Source organism: Macaca fascicularis, chromosome 5 (genome assembly GCF_037993035.2).
Source record: "Macaca fascicularis isolate 582-1 chromosome 5, T2T-MFA8v1.1".
Lineage (NCBI taxonomy): Eukaryota > Metazoa > Chordata > Mammalia > Primates > Cercopithecidae > Macaca > Macaca fascicularis.
The window spans coordinates 144,605,432-144,631,235 of NC_088379.1; the positions used below are offsets into that span (position 1 = coordinate 144,605,432).

Here is a 25,804-nt window from a genome sequence, read left to right on the forward strand (position 1 = left end):
ATAACGATATCAAGGGCCAACAATGATTTTTAAAATTTAAGTGGGGCTGAACTGTGTGTAATTGGTGAAATGTTCAAGTTAACAATCCTTACATACGAAATCTCTCACTTCACTGACTTAATTCATTATTTGCTGAATAAACAATAAACTTCCAGTCAGTAGTCAAGAGTTGGCAATCTAGCTGGTAGGACATAACATATAATCATGAAATAGCAAAAACAGTATTCAAAGACTAAATTAGCAATATCCCAAAAAGTGTGTTAGAGTTAGCATAAAGAATTTCTGCATAAAGAATTTGTGATGTAGCTTACCAAGATCTAAACTAAAAAGTCCACAATACAAAAAAGAACAGGGGTGCAATGATGCTGAGTTTTTTTCACCATCCTTGAAATTCTCCCATTAACCACAGCTTTCAGTTTTCAACTGCTCTTCGTCCTTAAATCTTCAGAGTCCCTCCTTTGAATGGGATAGGTAGAGTAGATTAGAAGAAGTATATTCCGAGGCTCTCTAATAGTCTCTGGATGATTAATCTTCATGAAAATAACCTCACAGATAAGTAATTAGGATTTTTCACCCCATTTCTATAAACTTGGTAAGTAAACTTTTTCTCTAGCGAACATAACTTGGTATATTAGTGACTGTAGAAAGTCTTTCTACAGCAACAGAAATTACTCTATATCAAGGCTGTCGCAAATTCCTGGCAACTCCGGGCATGTTTAAGTTCTACCACTCATCTGTTCTGACTACATTTTCATCTCATCTGACGGAATAAGCAGCTCATCTCCTTTCCTAGGACTTTTAGCGCTCAATTGTCCCCCTCACTTTAGTTAAGGCCTGCCATGTCCTCCTCTCCGACAGTCCTTGACTTTGCCAATGGCATATTCATCTGCTCAAACAGATGTCACTGCAAAACAAAACAAACTTTTAACAAAAAGGAAATCTGTTTGCATATTTGGGACCTTTTGTATGACAATATAGGACGTGTCCTCAGAAGAATTCACGGAGATTCTTTAAGGTTGGGGGTTTAATCTATTGATATTTTCCTTAGGTAGACAAAGACAACCTCTAAGTGCGCTCAGTTAATCTTTAACCGCCACATCAGCGTCACCCAGGCACTAAGACATAACTAGGGCATAATGAGTTTTATTTCCACCAGAGGCGCCTAGTAACTCCCAGGTTCAATGCTCCCAAGTGGCAGACATGTGATGTGCTCTACTTTTTGGGCTGGGGACATTAACCCAACAAACTGTGGTCACAAGGATCACGCGAATATTCTTGGGGACTTGGGGGATGCCTAGCGAAATGCGCTGTGCCTACACCTCGAACTCTCGCCTGCTCTCCGGTGGGCGGCCTCGAACTCCAGCCTGCTCTCCGGCAGCCCACAGCAATGCGCCTGCGAAGACCTTAGGCTTCAAAACTCAGTGCGGCCCACAGCTCGCCTCCAAGTGCGCCCCGCACCAGGCAGGCTTTCGGCGATGACTCGCGTCCCACCCATCTAGCCCTGGCCGCCGTCCCAACTCCCGCAGTTCACAGAGGCGGCGGCGGTGGGGAGCGCAGCCGATGCCACATCCCCAGCGGCAAGCTGAGGGAACCTGCCTCTTCTCCGGGGCAACCAAACGATACATCGGTGCCGGAACCGACCTGACGCCGGAGCCCGGCGACATCCTTACCGTCGCTCTCCAGGCACACGCCCCCGTCAAAGGCGGCTCTGCGGCCCTCTCGCGAGAGAGCGCCCATGGCACCTCCTTCCTCTCAGCTGTCTATCTCTCCCCGCCCCCGGAGTGATTGCGCGGCTTCCTCCAGAGGGCGGGAACGTTGGACGTGGCGGGGCTGGGTCAGCCAGGGCGTTGGGCCTGGGGCGCTCGGCTCAGCCTCTCGGCAGGCTAGCTTTCCGCGCCGCCATAAAGCCCCCGACGGCCCCACGCCTGCCCAGGTAGACCGGCGCCAGCCCGAGTGACGCGTGGCGTGTGGCCACGAGCAGGCGGCTCAGTGCGGCAGGGCGGGCGGCCGCCACACCTGTGCGCGCGAGGGTGGGGCGGGAAGGTGCGCAGGCGCGCTCGGGGCTGGTGGGCGGTGGCTCGTGGGAAGTTGCGCAGCCGAACTGGCCGGCTGGGCGCGCGCGCTCGAGGTGGCGTAATCTCTCAGCCTTTCTGTGTCTCCTTTCCTCCGCCTCAGTTTGGGGCGGGTCGGGGGAATGGCTGAGGAGATGGAGTCGTCGCTCGAGGCAAGCTTTTCGTCCAGCGGGGCGGTGTCAGGAGCCTCCGGGTTTTTGCCTCCTGCCCGCTCCCGCATCTTCAAGATAATCGTGATCGGCGACTCCAATGTGGGCAAGACGTGCCTGACCTACCGCTTCTGCGCTGGCCGCTTCCCTGACCGCACCGAGGCCACGATAGGGGTGGATTTCCGAGAACGAGCGGTGGAGATTGATGGGGAGCGGATCAAGGTGAGCGGATGGGGAACTGTTGGGGAGGATGGGATGACAGGTGTCCCAGCCCCACCGTGGGCTGGTCGCTGGCCCTGTGCACGGTGTGTGTGTGCTCCATTTTTTTCTCATGCTGATGAGATTGGAGTTGGGGATTGGAAGGATTCATATACTGCAAACTTCTGAGACACTGTTTTTCAGACTTCGGTGTGCATGCGATTTCCCTGGGGATCTAGTTGTTGAAAATGCACGTTATGATTTGATAATCTCGCGGATGATGCAGGTGCAGCTAGTCCGTGGACCACACTTGAGTTCAAGAGTGTAGGGTTTATCTACCGACCCATTGACTGTGTGTCATGTGCTGGGAGTCAGTGAAATATGAACGAAGGAAAAACAGTGACAGTTCGCTAGCATGGAAAATTCATTTAATCTGTAATAGTTATTAAACATTCATTTGAGCAGTGCCTTAGGTGTTGTGGAAGTAAAGCTCATTGCCTTTGAGGAAGTGCTTAGGTATTCTCTTGCATACAGTTTTGCTATGGTAGTTTCTGTATGATACTGATTTTAGAAAAATCTGTTTTCCTGCAGAAATATTCTGTATGTGATAGTTCCTACTCAGGTTGCCAAAAGCATTTCTCACGATGCCACCTCAGACACACACCTAATTCTTTATTCCCTTTAAGTCGTTATTGAGGGTCCCTGGTACTGGGAACACTGAGTGACAGTAATAGTGGAGAAGGTAGTATAGGCCCCAGGGCAGGTTTGAGGTTCTGAAGGGTTGGAATGCAACAGTGAAATGAGGATCAATGACAAGGCTTAGGCCTCTTGATGGTATAAACCTTAGACACACCTTCATAGCAAGCCACCACTAAATGCCACCTGTTGATGCCACTTCTTAAAACATAGGTGGAACTACCCTGCCTTATACCACTGCTTTAAATCAGAGATCATCTTTACCTCAGTCTCTTGGTGGGGAGTGGTGGGAGAACAGGCTTGCTTCAGACATTCCTACCCTCATATCTTTGAGGCAAGAACAATTTATTTTTCAGTTCCCTAATCATCGACCCCCACCCCAATGGGTTATACTGCTAATGATGGTAGAGGTGAAGTAAGCAGAGTTAAAAGAAATTAACCTTTCTTTGGTGCTTTTGTCTTTTAATTTTTCACATTTGTATTTCATGTCCCATATGAGCCCTCAGTGGTGGTTTTGGGGGTGCTTTGTATTAGGGAGTTTAGAAAGATTTGTATACTTGCAGAAGAAAAGATAGAATAAAAGGCTAAATATTTTTCACCAGAATTAGGTTTGGCCCAGAAGCCTTTGGGGTGAAAAATAATGGAGCTTCTGAAGTTCGAAGGGAGTTCAGTTTGGGAGAAGCAGGGAATCTGGGAAGTACGTGGGCTTTGGAGCCCCACTAACCTGGATTCAAATCTGAACCTACGAAAGGGTAGGAATGGGCTGTGTGTCCTTACTAGGGTGACAAACTTTGCCCAAGACCGTCCAGGTTTTGAAACTGGGTCTCACATCCCGGGGACTCCCTGTATTGAGCACACCAAAATAGTTGGTCACCATGGACCTTAGGCAGATTCTTTAACCTCTCAGAGTCTGTTTTTTTCTTCTGAAAAACTGGGATCATAATACCTTATTAGGCTGCTGTGAGGATCAGATGAGGGCATATATGAAGCACCTGGTTCATAGTTGGTACCTTTAAAAAGATTCTTTGTCTTTCCTGGTGGCTTAACATTATTTTTCCTATTTGCCACCATTAGTTCTGCAGTTGTACACCCAAAGGTGAAAGCAGAGATAGTGGAGGGCATACGTAGACAGCTAAGGGGAGAAATATTTCAAAAACAAAACAAAAACAAAACGGAAGTAGGAAATTCTTTCAAAAGTGGAGAGAATGAGGGTGGGGGAGGAGTTGGGATTTGAGGGCCCTTTATCTGTTCCTGGGTTGCTGTTTATACTTAAAGATCACAGACGAATCAGGTGCAAATTTAAGAGATAATAGTATTGAAAAAATACAAAGCATGTGCAGTGTATAAAGTCAATTACCTAACTACTGAGGTGAGTGCTGGCAGTGATAAATAAGACAGAACCACAGGTATGACAAATCTGGGAGCACAGAGTTGATAATTCTGATTGGGAAGAGCAAGGAGAAAATAATTTTGGGGGGATTACTTCTACCGAACTTTAGCCTAACCTGTTATATTAATGTGGACTTGGATACTGAGATTGTTTTTCTTCTAAAGCCCTAACCATTGATTTGTGCCACCAGTGGTGAGACTTGAGATTTTTATTGTGGTTGAAATGACTACAGACATGTTCTGAGGTTTCTATAGTAGGAAAAGATATAGCTGTGTTGGGCATTTTTTTTTAAACCACAGAGCTTAATTTTTTTTAGTGCCCTTTTTTTCTAAAACTGAAAAGTGATATAAAGAGCTTTATTCTGTGTGCTGCTTCTGCTGCTTTTCTGTTAACCTGTAATACATCTGAAGTGCTGCTGAAATGTTCGTATTATGTCTTTGGAAAATTGTAGCCTGATCTAAAATGACATTTTTCCTAGTTTTTCATCTTAAAGCTGGAAAGGTCTATGTTACTTTACTAGTAAAATGCCATTCTAGACATTATTTGTTTGATAAAAATGAGATATTGTGTTAAATGTTTTGATAATCGTGGACTAGAAAATTTTCAGAAAGCATGACTTAACGACAGTGCCCTTTCGGAATCTGTTAAAATGTTTTATGAAACGTAAGAAAGCCTATATCTGCTAATCCGTTCCTAAGCAATACGTGTGTGTAATTGAAAGAGGAAAATCTTGTTTGCGAAATTTCGGAAGTCGAATAAAATTATAAAATTAAATTCCTGAAATAAAAATACATTAGGCTTTTAAATTGAGACTCCTAACTCTAATCCTTATGCTCCTTCCTCGTGTGTGTATCCCCTTCATGACTAATTGTATTCCTTTTGCACAGTCATTTTCCAGTAACAGACACACACCAACCTATTAAAGCCTGGTGTTGTATTTAATCCAGCCTCCCATTAGAGGTCAGCAGTTCCTACTTGAACATTTTAGTCACTTACTTTTTTGTAGCGGTGGAAATGAAATGTTCCCATGTTAAGTGCAATTTAGTTAATATTAACATATTAACTAAAGGAAAATAATCAGGACCTCTCCCCACACTGGTAAAACAAATATTTAATGAGTAATTGCTGGAAAGAAGACATTTTGATAAGCACAGAGAATTATGATACAGTACAAGGGTTAGCAAACTATGCTTGAGGGCCAAAAATGGTCTGTTGCCTGTTTTTACATGGCCACAATCTAAGAATGATTTTTTATATTTTTTAATGTTTAGGGAAAATATCATAAGATTTCATGACACATGAAAATCATATGAAATTCAAAATTCACCTAGGTTGTACTGCTGTAATCCTTCTTATCCTTGTAGTGTCACCCCTCTCCTTTGCTCTCTGAGTCCAATTGGTTTTCCACCTGCACACTTTCTGTTAACTGTCTTGTCTTCAACATTCTAGTTCAAGTCCTTTTTTTAACCTCTCTTTGAAATGTTGGAGCAGCTTAACAGTTGCAGCAGCTCACCTGTTCTCCCAGTCCTCAATTAATCTATTTTGTACATTGTTGCCGAAATGCCAGATTAATGTTGTACTGCAAAGAGATTTATCTCCCCTGACTCAAGTGCCCTGGGTGGTTCCCCATTATATTATAAAATTCCAGCTGGGTGTTGTGGCTTGTGCCTGTAGTCCCAGCTACTCCAGAGGCTGAGGTGGGAACATTGCTTGAGGCCAGGAGTTCAAGGGTACAGAGCACTATGATCGAGCCACTCCAACAGAGCCAGATCCTGTCTCTGTCTAGCCCCCCCCACCTTAACACTTTTATTTTAGGTTCAGGGGGTACATGTGCAGGTTTGTTGTATAGTTAAATTCATGTTACGGGGCTTTGGTGTACAGATTATTTTGTCACCCACATATTAAGCATAGTACCAATAGGTATTTTTTCTGATCTTCCTCCTCCCACCTTCCACCCTTCAGGAGGCTCCAGTGTGTGTTGTTCCCGTCTTTGTGTCCATGCGGTATTTGGTTTTCTGTTCCTGCATTAGTTTGCTTAGGATAATAGCCTCCGGCTCCATGTTGCAACAGAAACAACCCCATTAAGAAGGGGGCAAAGGACACAATCTTGTTCTTTTCATGGTTGCATAGTGTTCCATGGTATGTATATACCACATTGTCTTTATCCCGTCTACTATTGATGGGCATTTAGGCTGATTCCATGTCTTTGCTATTGTAGATAGTACTGTAATGAACATACGTGTGTAGATGTCTTTATGGCAGAATGATTTATGTTCCTTTGAGTATATACCCAATAATGGGATTGCCGGGGCAAATGATAATTCTGTTTTTAGCTCTTTGAGGAATCACACCACTTTCCGCAGGGGATGAACTAATTTACACTCCCACCAGCAGTGTTGTCTTTTCTCTGCAACTTTGCCAGCATATGTTATTTTTTGACTTTTTAATAATAGCCATTCTGACTGGTGCGAGATAGTATCTCATTGTGGTTTTGATTTACATTTCTCTAATGATTAGTGATGTTGAGCATTTTTTCATATGCTTTTTGGCCACGGGTATGTCTTGTTTTGAAATGTATCTGTTCATGTCCTTTGCCCCCTTCTTAATGGGGTTGTTTCTATTAGGAACAGATCTCATCTCAAAAAAAAAAAACAAAACAAAAAAAACAAAACTTGCAGCCAGCCAGATTCCAGTGGCTCACACCTGTAATCCCAGCACTTTGGGAGGCCAAAGATTACTTGAGCCCAGAAATTCAAGACCAGCCTGGGCAACTTAGTGAAGCCCCATCTTTACCAAAAATTTTAAAAAATTAGCCAAGTGCAGTGGCATGCACCTGTAGTCTGAGCTGCTCAGGAGGCTGAGACAGGAGGATTGCTTGAGCCCAGGAGTTGGAGGCTGCAGTAAGCCATGATCACACCATTGCACTCCAGCCTGGGCAAGAGAATGAGACACTGTCTCTTAAGAAAAAAAAAAAGTTCTCCTCACACCTTCACTCTACTTCCTTCTATGAACTTTTTTAGCAACTTATCTGAACGTTTAGATGATCTCTATCTCATTTCGTACGTACCTGTCTTACCTCCCTTATTAAGTTTTATTCAGGGCAGAATCCATGTCTGGTAATTTCATAGACTTCTTCCAATGTCTAGTTCAGTTTTTTTTTTTTCTTTCTTTTTTTTTTTTTTTTTTTTTGAGACAGAGTCTCGCTCTGTCGCCCAGGCTGGAGTGCAGTGGCCGGATCTCAGCTCACTGCAAGCTCTGCCTCCCGGGTTCACGCCATTCTCCTGCCTCAGCCTCCCGAGTAGCTGGGACTACAGGCGCCTGCCACCTCGCCCGGCTAGTTTTTTGTATTTTTTAGTAGAGACGGAGTTTCACCGTGTTAGCCAGGATGGTCTTGATCTCCTGACCTCGTGATCCGCCCGTCTCGGCCTCCCAAAGTGCTGGGATTACAGGCTTGAGCCACCGCGCCCGGCCTTTTTTTTTCTTTTGAGACAAAGTCTTGCTCTGTTGCCCAGGCTGGAGTGCAGTGGCACGGTCTCAGCTCACTGCAACCTCCGCCTGCTGGGTTCAAGCAATTCTCCTGCCTCAGCCTCCCAAGTAGCTGGGATTACAGGCGCCTGCCACCACACCTGGTTAATTTTTTGTATTTTTAGTAGAGACAGAGTTTCACCATGTTGGCCAGTCTGGTCTCAAACTCCTGACCTCGTGATCCGCCTGCCTCGGCCTCCCAAAGTGCTGGGATTACAGGTGTGAGCCACCACGCCCAACCTAGTTCAGTTCTTAAACCACGTAGTAAGTATTCAGGGAAAAGTGTTGAATATATAGAGGCAGAGAGATCAGTTGATAGGGTGCTCTGGAAATCCAGAATTGAGGTGACAGGGGAAAATAAAGGAGTGATAAAAGAGGTGTTTTGAAGATAAAGCCAAAGGCTTCAGTGACTGGCTTTTGGTGATGAGAAAGAAGATGACTAGATGAGTGAGGTTGAGTCTGGGTGATGGGAGGTAGGTAGTGGAGCTACGGGGGACTACGTGAAACATCGAATTTGGACGGGCTCTGTAACATTGTGTTTTAGTCATGTGTTTATTGAGGTGGTCCTATTTCAAATGGAAATATCTGATTGGCAGCTACAAATACCGGATTGGCACACAGGAGAAATAATTATGCACATGAAGTTGAAGTTTGGAAGCACAGATAGAACAAAATGTAGCTAACATGCCTAGAGAGAAGAGTAGAAATTTTGTTAAATTTTTTTATAGCATGATGAAGATGACATTCAGTGAATGCTGTGTAAATATAAAATATCAATTAGGTTACTTATCCTAATTTTTGTTCTGTGTTGATCTTCGTTAAAAGTAAATTAATGTTTATAAGTCAAAAAATATATTATATGAAATCACCTTGTACCCTATCTTAAAACAGAATCAAATTGATACTTTATTTCTTAAAATGTGGTGTTGGTGGTTGGAGAGATACCAAATTGATTCTCTTGATTTGATTTGATTTACATTGAAATTCAGTGAATGAGAATATGAGCAATTAAGGTATCTTAAGAATGCTCAGGAATCTTGTGATCTCGTAGCTCAGAAACTTTTGGGCAGTTGGGTTTGGTCTGAAAAAGACTTTGAATTGCTAGGATTTGGTCCTGGGGCTGGCACGGCGTAAGTAATATACGTTATCACAGACCCAGGCCTTCCTACTATCTGAAGGATCCCAGGAACCAGGTTAGAATTCCTATTGTTCTTCCACCCTGATTTCAGAAGCCTATGATTCTCTTCTATCACTTCTTATGAAGATGGCAGCATTGGTGTGTACATTCAGAGGTGGTGAGAAGAGACAGAATTACTTCTCTGGAGTCAGTGGTCAAGATCTCTTGCTTTGGATACTGTGTGAGGACTCTAAGAAAATTAGTTTAAGCAAAAAGGTAATTTATTGTTTCACGTAACTAAAAAGCCTAGAAGTAAATTTCTCTGTCTGTCAGTTCCAACTACAGTCCTACATGCCCATTTCCTAAACTATGGTAGTGACAGGGAGTGCGGGGGTGCGATGCTCTGATTGTTCAGACGTAGGTCACACGCCCTCTCTGGGAGCCAGTGGTTCATGTGAATGGAAAGCAGGGGAGGGCTGATTCCCAAGGAAAATAGGGTGCTATTAATAGAAGGGAGAATGAGGGTTAGGCTGGAGAAACAACATGCATTCTCTACAGAATCAGGTAGTCTAGGTTTAAATTCTGGCCTTAAGACTTACTCATTTTGTGGCCTTGGTTGAATTACTTAAACCTCAATTTCCTCATCTGAAGATTGGGTAATTATTACATAGGGTCATATATATTAAAATAAGAGCATGTAAAGAATTTAGCAGAGTTCCTGGAGTGTACTTGGAATGTGCTAAGCCCCAAATCAATAATAATAGTTTAAGAGTAAATGCTTATTCCTTCAGGAGAGAGATGGTAATGGGAAAAAAACAAAACAAAACAAAACAAAAAAACAGTGAAAGAATAGGGAGAGAGGATGGATAACCAAGATTACTGTTCCAAATTGTGTGTATTTTTTTCCTCTAAGGCAATAACTAATTGAAAAAAAAAAAAAGATGAGCCCATAATGTTGCAGAAGTTAGCCCAGGTTTTAAGATTAAAACAGCCTCTTGAAAGGCTGAGTGACTGGATCAAAGTTATACAAGTTGATAACTGTACTGGGAATACAGGTCTTGCCTCTGTGTCCTTTCTCTCACCGCTTGCTCTCTTCCTTATCACCATTATTATTCTGTAATTAATCCTTCATTTAAAAAAATTTTTTGACCGGGCGTGGTGGCTCATGCCTGTCATCGCTTGAACCTGGGAGGCAGAGGTTGCAATGAGCTGACGTCATGCTACTGCACTCCAGCCTGGGTGACAAAGTAAGACTCCATCTCAAAAAAAAAAAAAAAATTCATGCATATGTATACTTCCTTTATATAATACTTCATAAATCTCTAAATTCCAATATCAAGTTTTAACAAAAATGGCAACCTAGCTACTGCTAAATCCTAATAGTAGATTGTTGTTCATGACAGCTCTTTTGGTAGTTTTATTATCCAAAATGAGAAATGATCTGACTTTAAATTGATTTAATACTCTTTTTGCTTGACTTAAAATGTTAAAGGTTTTAATCCAAATTTTCCATCCCTAATTAGCGATCAAATTTCCTTCTCCCCTGTTTCTTCAAAGAACACATTTTTATTCTTTTACGTGAAAGATCATCTATATAAGAACAACATAAGAGCTTCTGTTAACATTTTAAGTTGTAAAACAACATCATAACTGGTATTAGTAACATCTCAAGAGAACTTTTTGCTTTTTGTATGTGGAGTACAAATTTGTGCGTCTGGTGTACGGAATCAAATGGCAAATCTTTGAAATAAATTTTAGCTTTCTGGAATCTCTCTCAGCCTCTACTGGTTCTGAGTGCTGCCAATTCATGTATTGGTCTGTGTTCACTTAAACCCTGTTAAAATTTTAAAATAAATAAATTTTAGCTTCCTAAGAAGACAAGTAACAAAGTTTTGTGACTATTTGAAAGGAATCCTGCCTTTAAAATGAAGAATTTGGGCCAGGCGCCATGGCTCACACATGTAACCTCAGCACTTTGGGAGGCCGATCAGATGAGCCCAGGAATTCAAGACCAGCCTGGGCAACATGGAGAAATCCCATCTCTACAAAAAACACAAAAATTAGCTGGGTGTGATGACACACTCCTGTAGTCCCAGCTACTCAGGAGGCTGAGGTGGGAGGATTACTTGAGCACGGGAGGTGGAGGTTGCAGTGAGCCAAGATTGTGCCACTGTACTCCAGCCTGGGCGAGAGGGAGACCCTGTCATAAAAAATATTTTTTTTTGAGATGGAGTCTCTGTCGCCCAGGCTGGAGTACAGTGGCGCGATGTCGGCTCACCACAACCTTTGCCTCCCAGGTTCAAGCGATTCTCCTGCTTCATCCTCCCCAGTGGCTGGGATTAAAGGCGTGTGCCACCAAGCCTGGCTAATTTTTTTGTATTTTTAGTAGAAACAGGGTTTCACCATGTTGGCCAGGCTGGTCTTGAACTCCTGACCTCAAGTGATCCACCCACCTCAGCCTCCCAAAGTGCTGGGATGACAGGCGTGAGCCACCGCGCCTGGCCAAGTATATATTATGTTGTCTTTATAATGTTTAAAATGGGAATAAGATTGGTGTGAGCACATATTAGCCATTTTTCCTAAGATATTTAAGTATTAAATTGGGAAAAATTTCTCTGAAAATATTTCCTAATTTAACATTTACCAGATGAAAGCATCTCACTTCCTTGGGTTCAAAAGTGTCATTTTCTCTTCTTTTTTAAACATCATAAACCATTCCACTCATAGCTAAGCCTCAAGAGTTTTCTAGGCTTTGCTTTTTGCCTACTGTCTGTCTGTCTCCTTCAAAGTTTTCTCTAGCCTTTTATGGCCAACAGTTTTTAATCAGTTGTCCTGTCCTGTAATGGCTGGGTCTCTCGCTGCTCCTTTCCTGTCTCCTCATCTCAGTGTGCAGGCCTGGAAGGCAGCAGGCAGCAGTAGCCCTAAGCCTTCCCATCATTTAGTTATTCCGTAGGAGAAATTTTGAAGCTTCTTTTTAAATATTCCTTTGTAAATGCCTCATCAATTATTAGTTACTTTTATGGGTCTCCAGTAAAGTGTAAAGAGTTATGTCAGGCTGGGCATGATGGCTCATGACTATAATCCCAAAGCTTTGGAAGGCCAAGGCAGGAGGATCACTTGAGCCCAGGAGTTTGAGACCAGCCTGGGCAACCTAGTGAGACCCCCCGCCCCAGTCTTTACAAAAAATTAAAAACATAGCTGGGCCTGGTGACACTCGCCTGTGGTCCCAGCTAGTCGGGAGGCTGAGGCAGGAAGATTGAGCCTAGTAGGTGGAGGCTGCAATGATCCATGATTGTGCCACTGCATTCCAGCCTGGGGGAGCTGAGTGAGACCCCGTCTCAAAAAAATAAAAAGAAAAAAGGGGTAATTTCATACCTCTCTGTTCTGGAAGACTTGATATGATTAGAAAGCATAGAATTTTGAACAGGATTGATGGGAAGAGGAATATTGTTTTTTTGTTTTTGTTTTATTTATTATACTTTACGTTCTAGGGTACATGTGCACAATGTGCAGGTTTGTTACATATGTATACATGTGCCATGTTGGTGTGCTGCACCCATTAATTCGTCATTTACATTAGGTATTTCTCCTAATGCTATCCCTTCCCTCTCCCCCCACCCCACGACAGACCCCGGTGTTTGATGTTCCCCACCCTGTGTCCAAGTGTTCTCATTGTTCAGTTCCCATCTATGAGAACATGTGGTGTTGGTTTTCTGTCCTTGCAATAGTTTGCTCTGAATGATGGTTTCCAGCTTCATCCATGTCCCTACAAAGGACATGAACTCATCCTTTTTTATGGCTGCATAATTCCATGGTGTATATGTGCCACATTTTCTTAATCCAGTCTATCATTGATGGACATTTGGGTTGGTTCCAAGTCTTTGCTATTGTGAATAGTGCCGCAGTAAACATATGTATGCATGTGTCTTTATAGTAGCATGATTTATAATCCTTTGAGGATATACCCGGTAATAGGATGGCTGGGTCAGATGGTATTTCTAGTTCTGGATCCTTGAGGAATGACCACACTGTCGTCCACAATGGTTGAACTAGTTTATAGTCCCACCAACAGTGTAAAAGTGTTCCTATTTCTTCACATCCTTTCCAGCATCTGTTGTTTCCTGACTTTTTAATGATCACCATTCTAACTGGTGTGAGATGGTATCTCATTGTGGTTTTGATTTGCATTTCTCTGATGGCCAGTGATGATGAGCATTTTTTCATGTGTCTGTTGGCTGCTTAAATGTCTTCTTTTGAGAAGTGTCTGTTCATATCCTTTGCCCGCTTTTTGATGGGATTGTTTGATTTTTTCTTGTAAATTTGTTTCTTTGTAGATTCTGGATATTAGCCCTTTGTCAGATGCGTAGATTGCAAAAATTTTCTCCCATTCTGTAAGTTGCCTTTTCACTCTGATGGTAGTTTCTTTTGCTGTGCAGAAGCTCTTTAGTTTAATTAGATCCCATTGGTCTATTTTGGCTTTTGCTTTTGGTGTTTTAGTAGTGAAGTCCTTGCCCATGCCTATGTCCTGAATGGTATTGCTTAGGTTTTCTTCTAGGGTTTTTATGGTTTTAGGTCTAACATTTAAGTCTTTAATCCATCTTGAATTAACTTTTCTGTAAGGTGTAAGGAAGTGATCTAGTTTCAGCTTTCTACATATGGCTAGCCAGTTTTCCCAGCACCATTTATTAAATAGGGAATAGGAAGAGGAATATTGTTTAGTCAGTCTCATCTAAAAACAAAGGTTTTTCTTAAGGTTAAAACTTCTTTTTTTTTGGAGACAAGGTCTCACTCTGTCGCCCAGGCTAGAGTGCAGTGGCACAATTATGGCTCACTGCAGCCTTGATCTCCTGGGCTCAAGTGATCCTCCTACCTCAGCCTCCTAAGTAACTGGAAACACAGGTGCATGCCACCACTCCCAGCTCACTTTTTTTTTTGTTTTTTAAGAGACAGAGTCTTACTGGTAGAAACAAAGTAGAGACAAGGTCTCACTGTGTTGCCCAAGCTGGTAGAGACAGGATCTCACTGTGTTGCCCAAGCTGGTTTCAAACTCCTGAGCTCAAGTAATCCTCCCACCTCAGGCTCCCTAAGTGCTGGGATTACCGGTGTGAGTCATTGCACCCGGCCTGGGGTTAACATTTATCATTACTGCTTACATTTCTTGAGGACATCCACAGTTCTTTGAGGCAGGTCTAAATTCTGTGTAATCATTTTTTTTTTTTTTTTTTAGTTTGTTTTTATAAATGACATGCATGTCTGTTAAGGAAAATAGAAAAGTAGAAATAAAGGGAGAAGTCAACTTGGAAACAAGCATTGTTAATATTTTGGTATATTTCCTTTTTGTGTGCTTTTTATTTTTTATCTTGTGAATATAATTTGCTTAAAACATAAGTCATTTTTCATTAATGAAGTGATGCTTGAACATCTGAGTTACAGAAAATGTTATTAAAAGAGAAAAAAATCAGCTCTAGTTCCCTTGGATAGCTTTTATATAGGTCATCCAATTTATTACCAAAATATCTTTCTAAATGCTAAATATAGAATTTCAAGGGTCTTTTCCTTTTTTGTTTGTTTTTTGTTTTGTTTTTTGTTTTTGAGACATAGTCTTGTTCTGTCACCCAGGCTAGAGTGCAGTGCTCAGCTCACTGCAACCTCCACCTCCCGGGTTCAAGCGAGTCTTGTGCCTCAGACTCCCAAGTAGCTGGGACTACAGGCACATGCACCATGCCCTGCTAATTTTTTGTATTGTTGGTAGAGACGGGGTTTCGCCCTGTTGACCAGGCTGGTCTTAAGGAACTCCTGAACTCAGACAGTCTGCCCGCCTCAGCCTCCCAAAGCGCTGGGATTACAGGCGTGAGCCATCATGTCTGGTCTCAGATATATTTTATTTGCAGATATTTTCTCCCATTCTGTGAGTTGTCTCTTCACTTTGATAGTGTCCTTAGAAGCACAAACCTTTTTTTTTTTTTTTTTTTGAGACAGGGTCTTGCTCTGTCGCCCAGACTGCAGTGCAGTGGCATGATCTCAGCTCACTGCAGCCTCTGTCTCCCAGGCTCAAGTGATTCTCCCACCTCAACCTCCCGAGTAGCTGGGACTACAGACACCTGCCACCACACCTGGCTGATTTTTGTATTATTAGTAGAGATGGGGTTTCACCATGTTGGCCAGGCTGGCCATGAACTCCTGGACTCATGTGATCCGCCTGCCTTGGCCTTCCAAAGTGCTGGAATTACAGGGACGAGCCACTGTGCCTGGCCCTCCACCCACCCCCGGTATTTTTTTTTTTTTTTAAGAGACAGGGTCTCCCTATGTTGTTCAGACTGGTTTTTTTTTTTTAATGGAATATTTTGATTTCATTTTTAAAAATTTTTTAAAAGTTTTTGTGGATACATAATAGGTGTATATATTTATCAGGTACATTATATGTTTTGATACAGGCATGCAATGTGAAATAAGCCCATCATGGAGAATGGGGTGTTCATTCCCTCAAGTATTTATCCTTTGAGTTACAAACAATTCAGGTCAGATGCAGTGGGTCATGCCTGTAATCCCAGCACTTTGGGAGGCTGAAGCAGGCAGGTCGCTTGAGCTGAGGAGTTTAGACCAGCTGGCCAACATGGCAAAAACCCATCTCTACAAAAAAATAAAAAAATTAGCCGGGTATATTGGCTCGCACCTGTAGTCCCAGCTACTCAGGTGACTGAGGCAGGAGGATTCCTTGAGCCCAGGAGGTCGAGGCAGCAGTGAGCTGAGATCGTGCTGCTGCACTCCAGCCTAGGCAATAGAGCAATGTCCTGTCTCAAAAAAAAACAAAAAACAATTACATTAAGTTATTAAAAAATATACAATTATTATTGACTATAGTCATCCTATTGCCTATCAAATAGTAGGTCTTATTCATACTTTCTATTTTTTTTGTACCCATTAACCATCCCCATCTCCCCTACCCTGAAACCCCACTACCTTTCCCAGCCTCTGGTAACCATCTTTCTACTCTCTATGTTCATAAAGTCAATTGATTTGATTTTTAGATCCCACAAATAAGTGAGAACATGTGATGTTTGTCTTTCTGTGTCTGGCTTACTTCATTTAACATAATGATCTCCAGTTCCATCTATGATGTTGGAAATGACTGGATCTCATTCTTTTTTTGTGGCTGAATAGTACTCCATTGTGCATATGTACCACATTTTCTTTATATATTCATCTGTTGTTGGACATTTAGGTTGCTTCCAGATCTTAGCTGTTATAAATAGTGCTGCAAAAAACATAAGAGTCCAGATATCTCTTTGATATACTAATTTCCTTTCTTTGTGGTATATACCCAGCAGTGGGATTGCTGGATCATATGGTAGCTCCATTTTGAGTTTTTTGAGGGACTTCCAAACTGTTCTCCATAGTGGTTGTACTAATTTACATTCCCACCAACAGTGTAGGAGGGTTCCCTTTTCTCTACATCCTCCCCAGCATTTGTCATTGCCTGTCTTTTAGATACAAGCCATTGTAACTGGAATGAGATGATATCTCATGGTAGTTTTGATTTGTATCTCTCTGATGATTGTTGGTGTTGAGCACCTTCTCGTATACCTGTTTGCCATTTGTATGTCTTCTTTTGAGAAATGTCTGTTCAAATCTTTCGCGCATTTTTTATTAGATTATTAGATTTTTTGCTATAGAATTTGAGCTCCTAATATATTCTGGTTATTAATCCCTTAGAGGGGTAGTTTGCAAATATTTTCTTCCATTCTGTGGGTTGTCTCTTCACTTTTTTATTTACTTTGCTGCGCAGCAGCTTTTTAACTTGATGTGATTCCACTGTCCATGTTTGCTTTGGTTGTCTGTGCTTGTGGGGTAATGCTTAAGAACTCTTTGCCCAGACCAGTGTCCTGAAGATTTTCCCCAATATTTTCTTGTAGTAGTTTCATAGTTTGAGGTCTTAGATTTAAGCCTTTAATGCATTTTGATTTGATTTTTGTATATGGCGACAGATAGGGGTCTAGTTTCATTCTTTTACATGTGAATACCCAGTTTTGCCAGCACCATTTATTGAAGAGACTGTCTTTTCCCCAGTGTGTTCTTGGCAACTTTGTCAAAAATTAGTTCACTGTAGGTGTGTGGATTTGTGTCTGCATTCTCTATTCTGTTGCATTGGTCTGCAGGTCTGTGTTTATGCCAGTATCGTGCTGTTTTGGTTACTACAGATCTGAAGTACAATTTGAAGGTAGGTAATGTGATTCCTCCAGTTTTGTTCTTTTTGCTTAGGAGAGTTTGAGTTATTCTGAGTCTTTTGTGGTTCCATATAAATTTTGGGATTGTTTTTTCTATTTCTGTGAAGAATGTCACTGGTATTTTAATAGAGATTGCATTGAGTCTGTAAATTAATCTGGTACTATGGACATTTTTTAACAATATTGATTTTTCCAATCCATTGACATGGAATATTTTTCCATTCTTGTGTGTGTACGCCTTAATTTCTTTCATCAATGTTTTACAGTTTTCATTGTAGAGATCTTTAACTTCTTTGGTTAATCCCTAGGTATTTTATTTTACTTCTGTTATTTTGTTATTTGTTTTCTGGTTGTTTTATAGTCTTCTCTTCCTTCCTTCTTTCCTTCCTGTCTTCCTCCAGTGAAGGTAATTTTCTCCAGTGATATGATTTAGTTTCTTGCTTTTTATTATTTGTGTATCCATTGTATATTTTTTGGCTTGAGGTTACCATGATGCTTGCAAATACTATCTTATAACCCATTATTTTAACCTGATGTATTAGTCCATTTCTTATGGTGCTAATAAAGACCTGAGACTGAGCAATTTAAAAAAGAAACAAGTTTATTGGACTTACAGTTCCATGTGGCTGGGGAGGCCTTTACAATCAAGGCAAAAGGTGAAAAGCGTGTCTCACATGGCAGCAGACAAGAGAAGAGAGCTGGTGCAGGGAACAGTTCCCTTTTTAAAACCATCAGATCTCTTGGGACTTACTCGCTGTCATGACAACAGCACAGGAAATACTTGCCCCCATGATTCAGTTACCTCCCACAGGGTCCCTCCCACAACACATGGGAATTCAAGATGAGATTTGGGTGGGGACACAGTCAAACCATATCACCTGATAACAGGTTAACACTCTTTATATAAACAAACAAAAAACTAATAGAAACCGTATGCCTTAACATCATCCTTCCCACTTTTTAACTTTTTCTTGTTTCTGTTTATATCTTATTGTATTGATTATGTCTTGAAAAGTCATCATAGTTATTATTTTTGATTGGTTCATCATTTAGTCTTTCTACTTAGGATAAGAGTAGTTTACACGCCACAGTTACAGTGTTATAATATTCCGTGTTTTTCTGTGTACTTATTATTACCAGTGAATTTTATATCTTTGAATGATTATATATTGCTCATTAATGTCCTTTTCTTTCTGATTGAAGTGCTGCCTTTAGCATTTCTTGTAGCAGAGGTCTGGTATTGATCAAACCCCTCAGCTTTTGTTTGTCTGGGAAAGTATTTCTCCTTCATGTTTGAATGATATTTTTGCCAGATATACTATTCTAGGGTAAAAGGTTTTTTTCTTCAGCAGTTGGAAATATATCATGCCAGTCTGTCCTGGCCTGTAAGGTTTCCACTGAAACATCTGCTACCAGACCTATTGGAGCTCCATTGTATGTTATTTGTTTCTTTTCTCTTGCTGCTTTTAGGATCCTTTCTTTATTCTTGACCTTTGGGAGTTTGATTATTAAATGCCTTCAGGTAGTCTTCTTTGGGTTAAATCTGTTTGGCGTTCTATAACTTTCTTGTACTTGAATTTTGATATCTTATTCTAGGTTTGGGAAGTTTTTTGTATTATCCCTTTGAATAAACTTTCTGTCTCTGTCTCTTTCTCTACCTTCTCTTTAAGGCCAGTAGCTCTTAGATTTGCCCTTTTGAGACTATTTTCTAGATCCTGTAGGCATGCTTCCTTGTTTTTTATTCTTTTTTCTTTTGTCTCTTCTGTGTATTTTCAATTAGCCTGTCTTCAAGCTTGCTTATTCTTTCTTCTGCTTGATCAGTTCTGCTGTTAAAGGACTCTGATGCATTCTTCAAGAATCTCTTCATTGAATTTATCTGGTAGTGTTCTGAATTCCTTCTCTGTGTTATCTTGAGTTTCTTCAAAACAGCTATTTTGAATCCTCTTCTGAAAGGTCACATATGTGTTTCTCCAGGATTGGTCCCTGGTGCCTTATTTAGTTTATTTGGTGAGGTCATGTTTTCCTGGATGGTGTCGATGCTAGTAGATATTCTTCTGTGTCTGGACAATGAAGGGTTAGGTCTTCACTGTCTGGGCTTATTTGTAGCTGTCCTTCTTGGGAAGGCTTTTCAGACATTTGAAAGGACTTAAGTGTCATGATCTAAGCTGTATCTGCCTTAAGCGTTACCCTAAGCCCAGTAACACTGTGGTTCTTGAAGACTTGTAGGGGTACCACCTTGATGGTCTTAGACAACATCCAGGAGAATTCTCAACCAGGCAGAGATGCTTGCTCCCTTCCCTTTCTTCCAAACATTCAAAGTCTCTCTTTCTCTCTCTCTGTTCTGAGCCACCTAATACTGAGAGTGGAGTGACACAATCACCCCTGTGACCACCACCACTATGACTGCACTAGGTCAAAGTCTCCTTTACTTTTGCCTCTGCACTAGGTCTAGACTGTACTAGACCTGAAGCCAACATAGCAATGTGTCTCACCCAAGGCCTGCTGTAACCACTCCCTTGCTACTGCCTGTGTTTACTCAAGGCCCTAGGACTCTACAATCAGCAGGTGGCAAAGCCAGCCAGGCCTGTGTCCATCTCTTCAGCGTGGCAAGTTTCCCGAAGTCTTGGATTGGTCCAGAAGTGCCTTCCAGAAGTCAAGGACTAGAGTTAAAAATCTTAGAAGTCTACTTGGTGTTCTGTTGTACTGTGGCTGAGCTGGCACTCAAACTGCATGACACAGTCCTTCCCACTCTTCCCTCCCCTTTCCAAAGAGAGGAGCTTCCCACCTGTAGCTACTGCCACCCCAGGCCATGAGGAGTACTGCCAGACTACCACCAGTGTTCCCTTAAGGTCCAAGGGCTCTTAAGTCATGTTGTCATGAATGCTGCCTGGTCTGGGCCTTACCCTTCAGAGTAGTGGGGTCCCCTCTGGCCCAGGGCAGGTCCAAAAATGCTGTCCAAGAGTCAAGTCCTGAAATCTGGGACCCCACAGGCCCCCCTGTGGCCATGCTGGTACTTAAGGTACAAGACAAAGTCCCCTTTACTTTTGCCTCTGCTTTTCTCAAGCAGGAGTTTTGCCCTATAGCTGCCACAGCTAATTACGTGCTGAGTCTCACTTGCAGCCAGCAAGTCTCAGAGGTTCACCCAAGGCTGTCAATGTAGTGCCTGGGTATGGCTGCTGGTTTTTCAGGGCCCAGGGGCTCTTCATTTAGCAGTGATGAATGCTGCCAGGATTGGGTTTTTTCCTTCAAGGCAGCAGGTTCCCTTCTGTCCAAGATGTATTTAGAAATGTCATCCAGGAGCTAAGGCCTGGAATGAGGACCTCACAACTGACCAGTGCCCTATCCTGCTATGACTGAGCTGGTATCTAAGATCAAGACAGTGTCGTCCCCACTCTTCCCTCTCCTGTCCTGTCCTCTCATCTCTCCTCTCCTCCTCAAATGGAAGGAAGTGGTCTTTTTTGGAGCTGTGAGCTGTGCAGCCTGGGGTTAGGGAAGGGGTGATGGCAGCACTCCCTTGGCTGCCCCAGCTGGAGTCTTAGTATGTCTCCTGCCTGCCTCAGTCCACTGTCTCTAGGCCTAGTTTAGCACTAAGACTTGCCTCAGAATTGCAATGCTTTTGGCCTAGACTGCCTTTCAAGTTTACTTGGAGACACAGAAGGCAAGGTTTGTGGGAACTCATGTTTGGACTGCTGGGATTGGTGGTTCCCCTTTGGCTGGGGCTGGGTTAAATGTTCCCTCTGTGGGTAGACATCAGCTGAGTTTGGCCGGTTTTCCTTTTTGCTCTAACAAGACAGAACTGAGTTCAGTGCCTCACAGTTGCTGTGTTCTCTTTTTCCCAGTGCCCAGAGAAGCTCTCTATACCACACCGCTGCTGCTGGGGGTGCGGGGAGTGGGTGTTGGCAATTCAGGACTGTTTTTTCTATCTCTTCAGTTCCTTTTTCAGCAGTATGAAGTTAAAACTGGGTACTATGAGTGCTCACCTGATTTTTGATTCTAATGAAGTTGTTTTTTTTTTTGTTTTTTTTGTTTTTCCTGTGTAGATAGTTACTAACTTGGTGTCCTTGTCGGGGAGTTGGGGGCATGATAGGTGGAGCTTTCTATTCTGCCATCTTGCTCCACCCTCCAATTTTATTTGTTCAGGCTGGTCTTAAACTCCTGGGTTCAGGTGACCCTGATGCCTTGGACTCCCAAAGTGCTGAGCCACCATACTTGGCTGCACAAATATTTTTAATTTTGATGAAGTCCAGTTTATTTTTTTCTTTGGTTGCTTGTGCTTTAGATATCATATCTAAGAAACCATTGCCTAATTCAGGGTTACAAAGAGTTATAAAGTTTTAGCTCTTAAATTTAGGTCTTTGATCCATTTTGAGTTAAGTTTTTATATATGGTGTGAGGTAGGGATCCAGCCTCATTTTTTGCATGTTGTCCAGCACCATTTATTGAAATGACTAATCTTTCCTGCTGTTGCATTGTTTTGGTAATCTTGTTAAAAATCAGTTGACTATAGATATATGGGTTCATTTCTGGATCCACAGTTCTGTTCCATTGATTTATGTGTTTAATGTTAGGCCAGTTTCACAGTCTTGATTACTGTAGCTTTGTAGTAAGTTTTGACATCTATAGTTTTAAGCATTTTAATTGTATGTTGAGTGTTTTTATTCTTGCTTTTTTTCTAGCCTTCTTAAATTTTCAAGGGGGCCTGGATTTCATAGACATACACATACATGTATGTTTGTTTGGAGGCTGGATCTCATAACAACATCTTTCCTAGGTTTAATATTTTAAATTAGACTAGTGAAAGGTAAAGAGGAGTATATAGTAACCAAATTTACAGGAACTAAATGCTTAACATGTTAACACCTGATATATTTTTCTCAACATTTTAAAATAAAATTTTGAGGTATAATTTTATTTAAACAAATTGGACTTACAGAAATTTAGAAAATCCTGTATTGAAATATTTGTTCCGACACTTGTATTATAATTTAATTATGAGGTAACTGGTATCATGAAGTCTGGATCCCATAGGTAACACTGAAAAGACATTATGGAAGGGAGAAATCAAAATATTTTAAGTGACGAGATAATAAAGACAGTGCAAGATGATTACATTTCTTGATATGTATAATTTGAATGAGATTTTCAGTTTTCTTCTTTTTCTTCCCATTTTTAGATCCAGCTATGGGACACAGCAGGACAAGAACGATTCAGAAAGAGCATGGTTCAGCACTACTACAGAAATGTACATGCTGTTGTCTTCGTGTATGATATGACCAACATGGCTAGTTTTCATAGCCTACCATCTTGGATAGAAGAATGCAAGCAACATTTGCTAGCCAATGATATACCACGGATTCTTGTTGGAAATAAATGTGATTTGAGAAGTGCCATTCAGGTACCCACAGACTTGGCACAAAAATTTGCTGACACACACAGTATGCCTTTGTTTGAAACGTCTGCTAAAAACCCCAATGATAATGACCACGTGGAAGCTATATTTATGACCTTGGCTCATAAGCTTAAGAGCCACAAACCATTAATGCTTAGTCAACCCCCTGATAATGAAATTATCCTGAAGCCTGAACCAAAGCCTGCAACGACGTGCTGGTGCTAAATAACAGTCTTTATTATATTACCTAATTTTGGCTAAAGAAATACTTTTCAAGTATGACAGTAATAAGTCATAAGATTTAATCTCAACTGTAATGGGTCATCTTGACACTTTGCTGTTTGTCATTGTCACACTTGTGTATTTTGTATCTACTTAAGTTTGTCACTGTGACAACACAGGAAAAGTTGGTTTTCAGGTGAGATTGAAAATGAAGCAAAGATAGGATGAATCTGAACATCTCTCCATCTAGAGCCCAGTGAAGGAAGCTTCAAACGAGAACATGATGGAATAAAGAATCAGTAACCGTTCCATGTTGTGTTCCTAGGATTGGAATAAAATATTAAAGGTTTAGCACACACTTAATAGTATGTCCTTTAAATGGGAAGTGTTCTTAATAGGGTAAAAACTGGTATTTGCCTCTCCCCAGAGTACTTTTTTTGTTTTTTGGTAGAGACAGGGTCTTGCTATGTTTCCCAGGCTGACCTTGAGCTCCTGGGCTCAAGCAATCCTCCCACCTCAACCTCCCCAGTAACTGGGACTGTAGGTACTCACCACTGCATCTGGCCTTCCTTTGTTTTACTAACATATTTAGTTTTGTTATTATTGGTAGTTTTAGAGCTAACACTTTAGTTCCAGTGGGATAAGAAGGCACAGAATGTTTCCTGGTTCCCAGTCCATAAAGAATGACTTTTCCAAGAGTTCTAGATGTTTGATTTTCTAATTAATATTTATCAGATCTACAAAAATCATTGTTATTTTTAAAAGAGTTATTTGAGTTTCTTTCTTTCTTTTTTTTTTTTTTTTTTTGAGACGGAGTCTCGCTCTGTCTCCAGGCTGGAGTGCAGTGGCGTGATCTCGGCTCACTGCAACCTCCACCTCCCAGGTTCAAGTGATTCTCCTGCCTCACCCTCCCGGGTAGCTGGGACTACAGGCGTGTGCTACCACGCCCAGCTAAATTTTGTATTTTTAGTATAGACAGGGTTTCACCATGTTGATCAGGATGTTCTCAATCTCTTGACCTCATGATCCACCCACCTCAGCTTCCCAAAGTGCTGGGATTACAGGTGTGAGCCACCATACCTGGTCAAATTGCTTTCTTACTAAATCCTATTAAAATATGCAAAAATAAGTCACATTTTAAGGCAAATAAAGTGACATAGGTGCTTTATATTTTATTTTGGTATATTTAAACAGTGTAAAACTAACTGAAAGCATATGAAGAGTTGTAACTTGGGGGAAAATAGGTAAACATAGCTTCTAGCTAACACAGGAGACCTATTCTTACTTGGCCTTTAGTAATTTCAAGCGGTGTATCTGGTACGGTATCTCTTGCTCTCCCTTCAACTCCAATAAATTTAATTACAACTGCCAAGTTAACAAATGAACTTGCATTTGGATTGTAGCTGTGAAGGCACAACTCTAATTGCTATTAGTCTACATGTATTTCTGTAATAGTATTGTGTTGTATCAATTTTTAAGATATCTAAATTTTATGGTCACAAGAAGCTGTTCCTCCTCAGTGTGAAAAATAAATTAGATATTGAAAAATGTCTGTCCTTCAGTGATGGAAATAATATTTCAAAAAGTTTTTTAACCTAAATACTTTTATTTTGAATTTAAATCTTTGCACATAAAATATAGCAAGCTTACATATTAAACTATTTACGTAAATGGAATGTAAGCCATGACTTTTAACCGAAGTGTTCACATTCACTAATTTTGATAGATTGCTGTCCTTAATAATTTTGGAGGAAATTAAGCCAAAAGATTATTGTACTTAAAATATTTTCAGAATGTGGGAAATCAATTAAAAATGTAATCTAATCTAGTTTAAGATTTTTGTTTAATCATCATGGTGGTCCTAACTGGATAATTTAAATATAAAGACAAGGTAATTCTATTAAATGAACTAACTGAAAATAATAATTATAGGAAGTGATTATTCCATTTTAAGTATTAGAACTCAAATTGGCTTTATTTGCATTTAGGGAGATCATTTTTGTTAATCATGCTGGAATTAAAAATTAAAAATTGTTTTACTTGTATCGAAATTAACCTTGATTTATAACTATTTTTGTAATAAAACAGTGACAGCTGTAGTAACTGTGATGGATGTAACAACTTTTTTTTTTTAAAGAAGGGAATCTGTTTATTGCTTTTCAAAATATTTTCTAAAGTTGGGGAAGAAAGTTTATAGACTTTCCAAGCACATTTATGGTTTTTTATTACTGTTATTATGGTTTTAAAAAGAGTAACTTTATTTCTTTTTGTAAGGAATTAGTAGTATCCTTCACAGTTCTGTGAAAGGACTTATTTTTTAACTTTAATATTTATTAGTTTTAAAATATTTGTATCTCATTTGTAACAATTTGTTTTAATTTTTTATATGTATGTTTTTATTTTTAAAAAGAACCTACCAGTTGAATGGGGATAAAGCTTTCAATATCTTAAAATATTTATAAAACAGTTCATTGCCTGTTGCAAATCACTTCCAAAATGATAGCTATCTAACAACTAATTATTAATTTTTAAGGAAAAAATCACACATTTTAAAAATCTGCAGAATTTATTTTAACTATGACCTTTAATTGAAAATAATTAAAATATCAGACATGTTTTGGAAAAGTCTTAATTTGAGAATACCAAAGGAAACTACCCCAGAATCTAATGTAGTTAGCTGTTAATAACAATGCATTATTGAAAGTATATTGCAAATACATGTTTCCTCATGAAATCTAAAGTTAAATAATTTTGTTGTGGAATAGTGTCACTGTTACATTTCCCCCATGAAGTTCAATAAACCAGCTTAGCCACAAAGAAA

At 40.7% G+C, this 25,804-nt stretch overlaps 1 protein-coding gene and 1 long non-coding RNA gene across 2 annotated transcripts in view; one reads left to right on the forward strand and one right to left on the reverse strand.

The window, feature by feature from the left end:
- LOC107129827 (uncharacterized) overlaps window positions 1-2,053 on the reverse strand; it is a 38,982-nt gene extending 36,929 nt beyond the window's left edge. The window contains exon 1 of the long non-coding RNA XR_010587016.2: window positions 1,671-2,053. This is a non-coding gene — a long non-coding RNA (uncharacterized lncRNA). The remainder of the gene's footprint in view (window positions 1-1,670) is intronic.
- RAB33B (RAB33B, member RAS oncogene family) lies at window positions 1,792-25,804 on the forward strand. Its single transcript, XM_015450849.3, has 3 exons — window positions 1,792-1,933; window positions 2,176-2,443; window positions 22,546-25,804. The coding sequence occupies exons 2-3, from the start codon at window positions 2,195-2,197 to the stop codon at window positions 22,984-22,986; spliced, it is 690 nt and encodes a 229-aa protein (XP_015306335.1). The 5' UTR covers window positions 1,792-1,933; window positions 2,176-2,194; the 3' UTR covers window positions 22,987-25,804.

Bases quoted from the DNA above. Each gene is read 5' to 3' on its own strand.
- RAB33B (XM_015450849.3), top strand. From the start codon at position 2,195: ATGGCTGAGGAGATGGAGTCGTCGCTCGAGGCAAGCTTTTCGTCCAGC. The intron at 2,444-22,545 runs GTGAGCGGATGG...TCCCATTTTTAG, and splicing joins TTGATGGGGAGCGGATCAAG to ATCCAGCTATGGGACACAGC.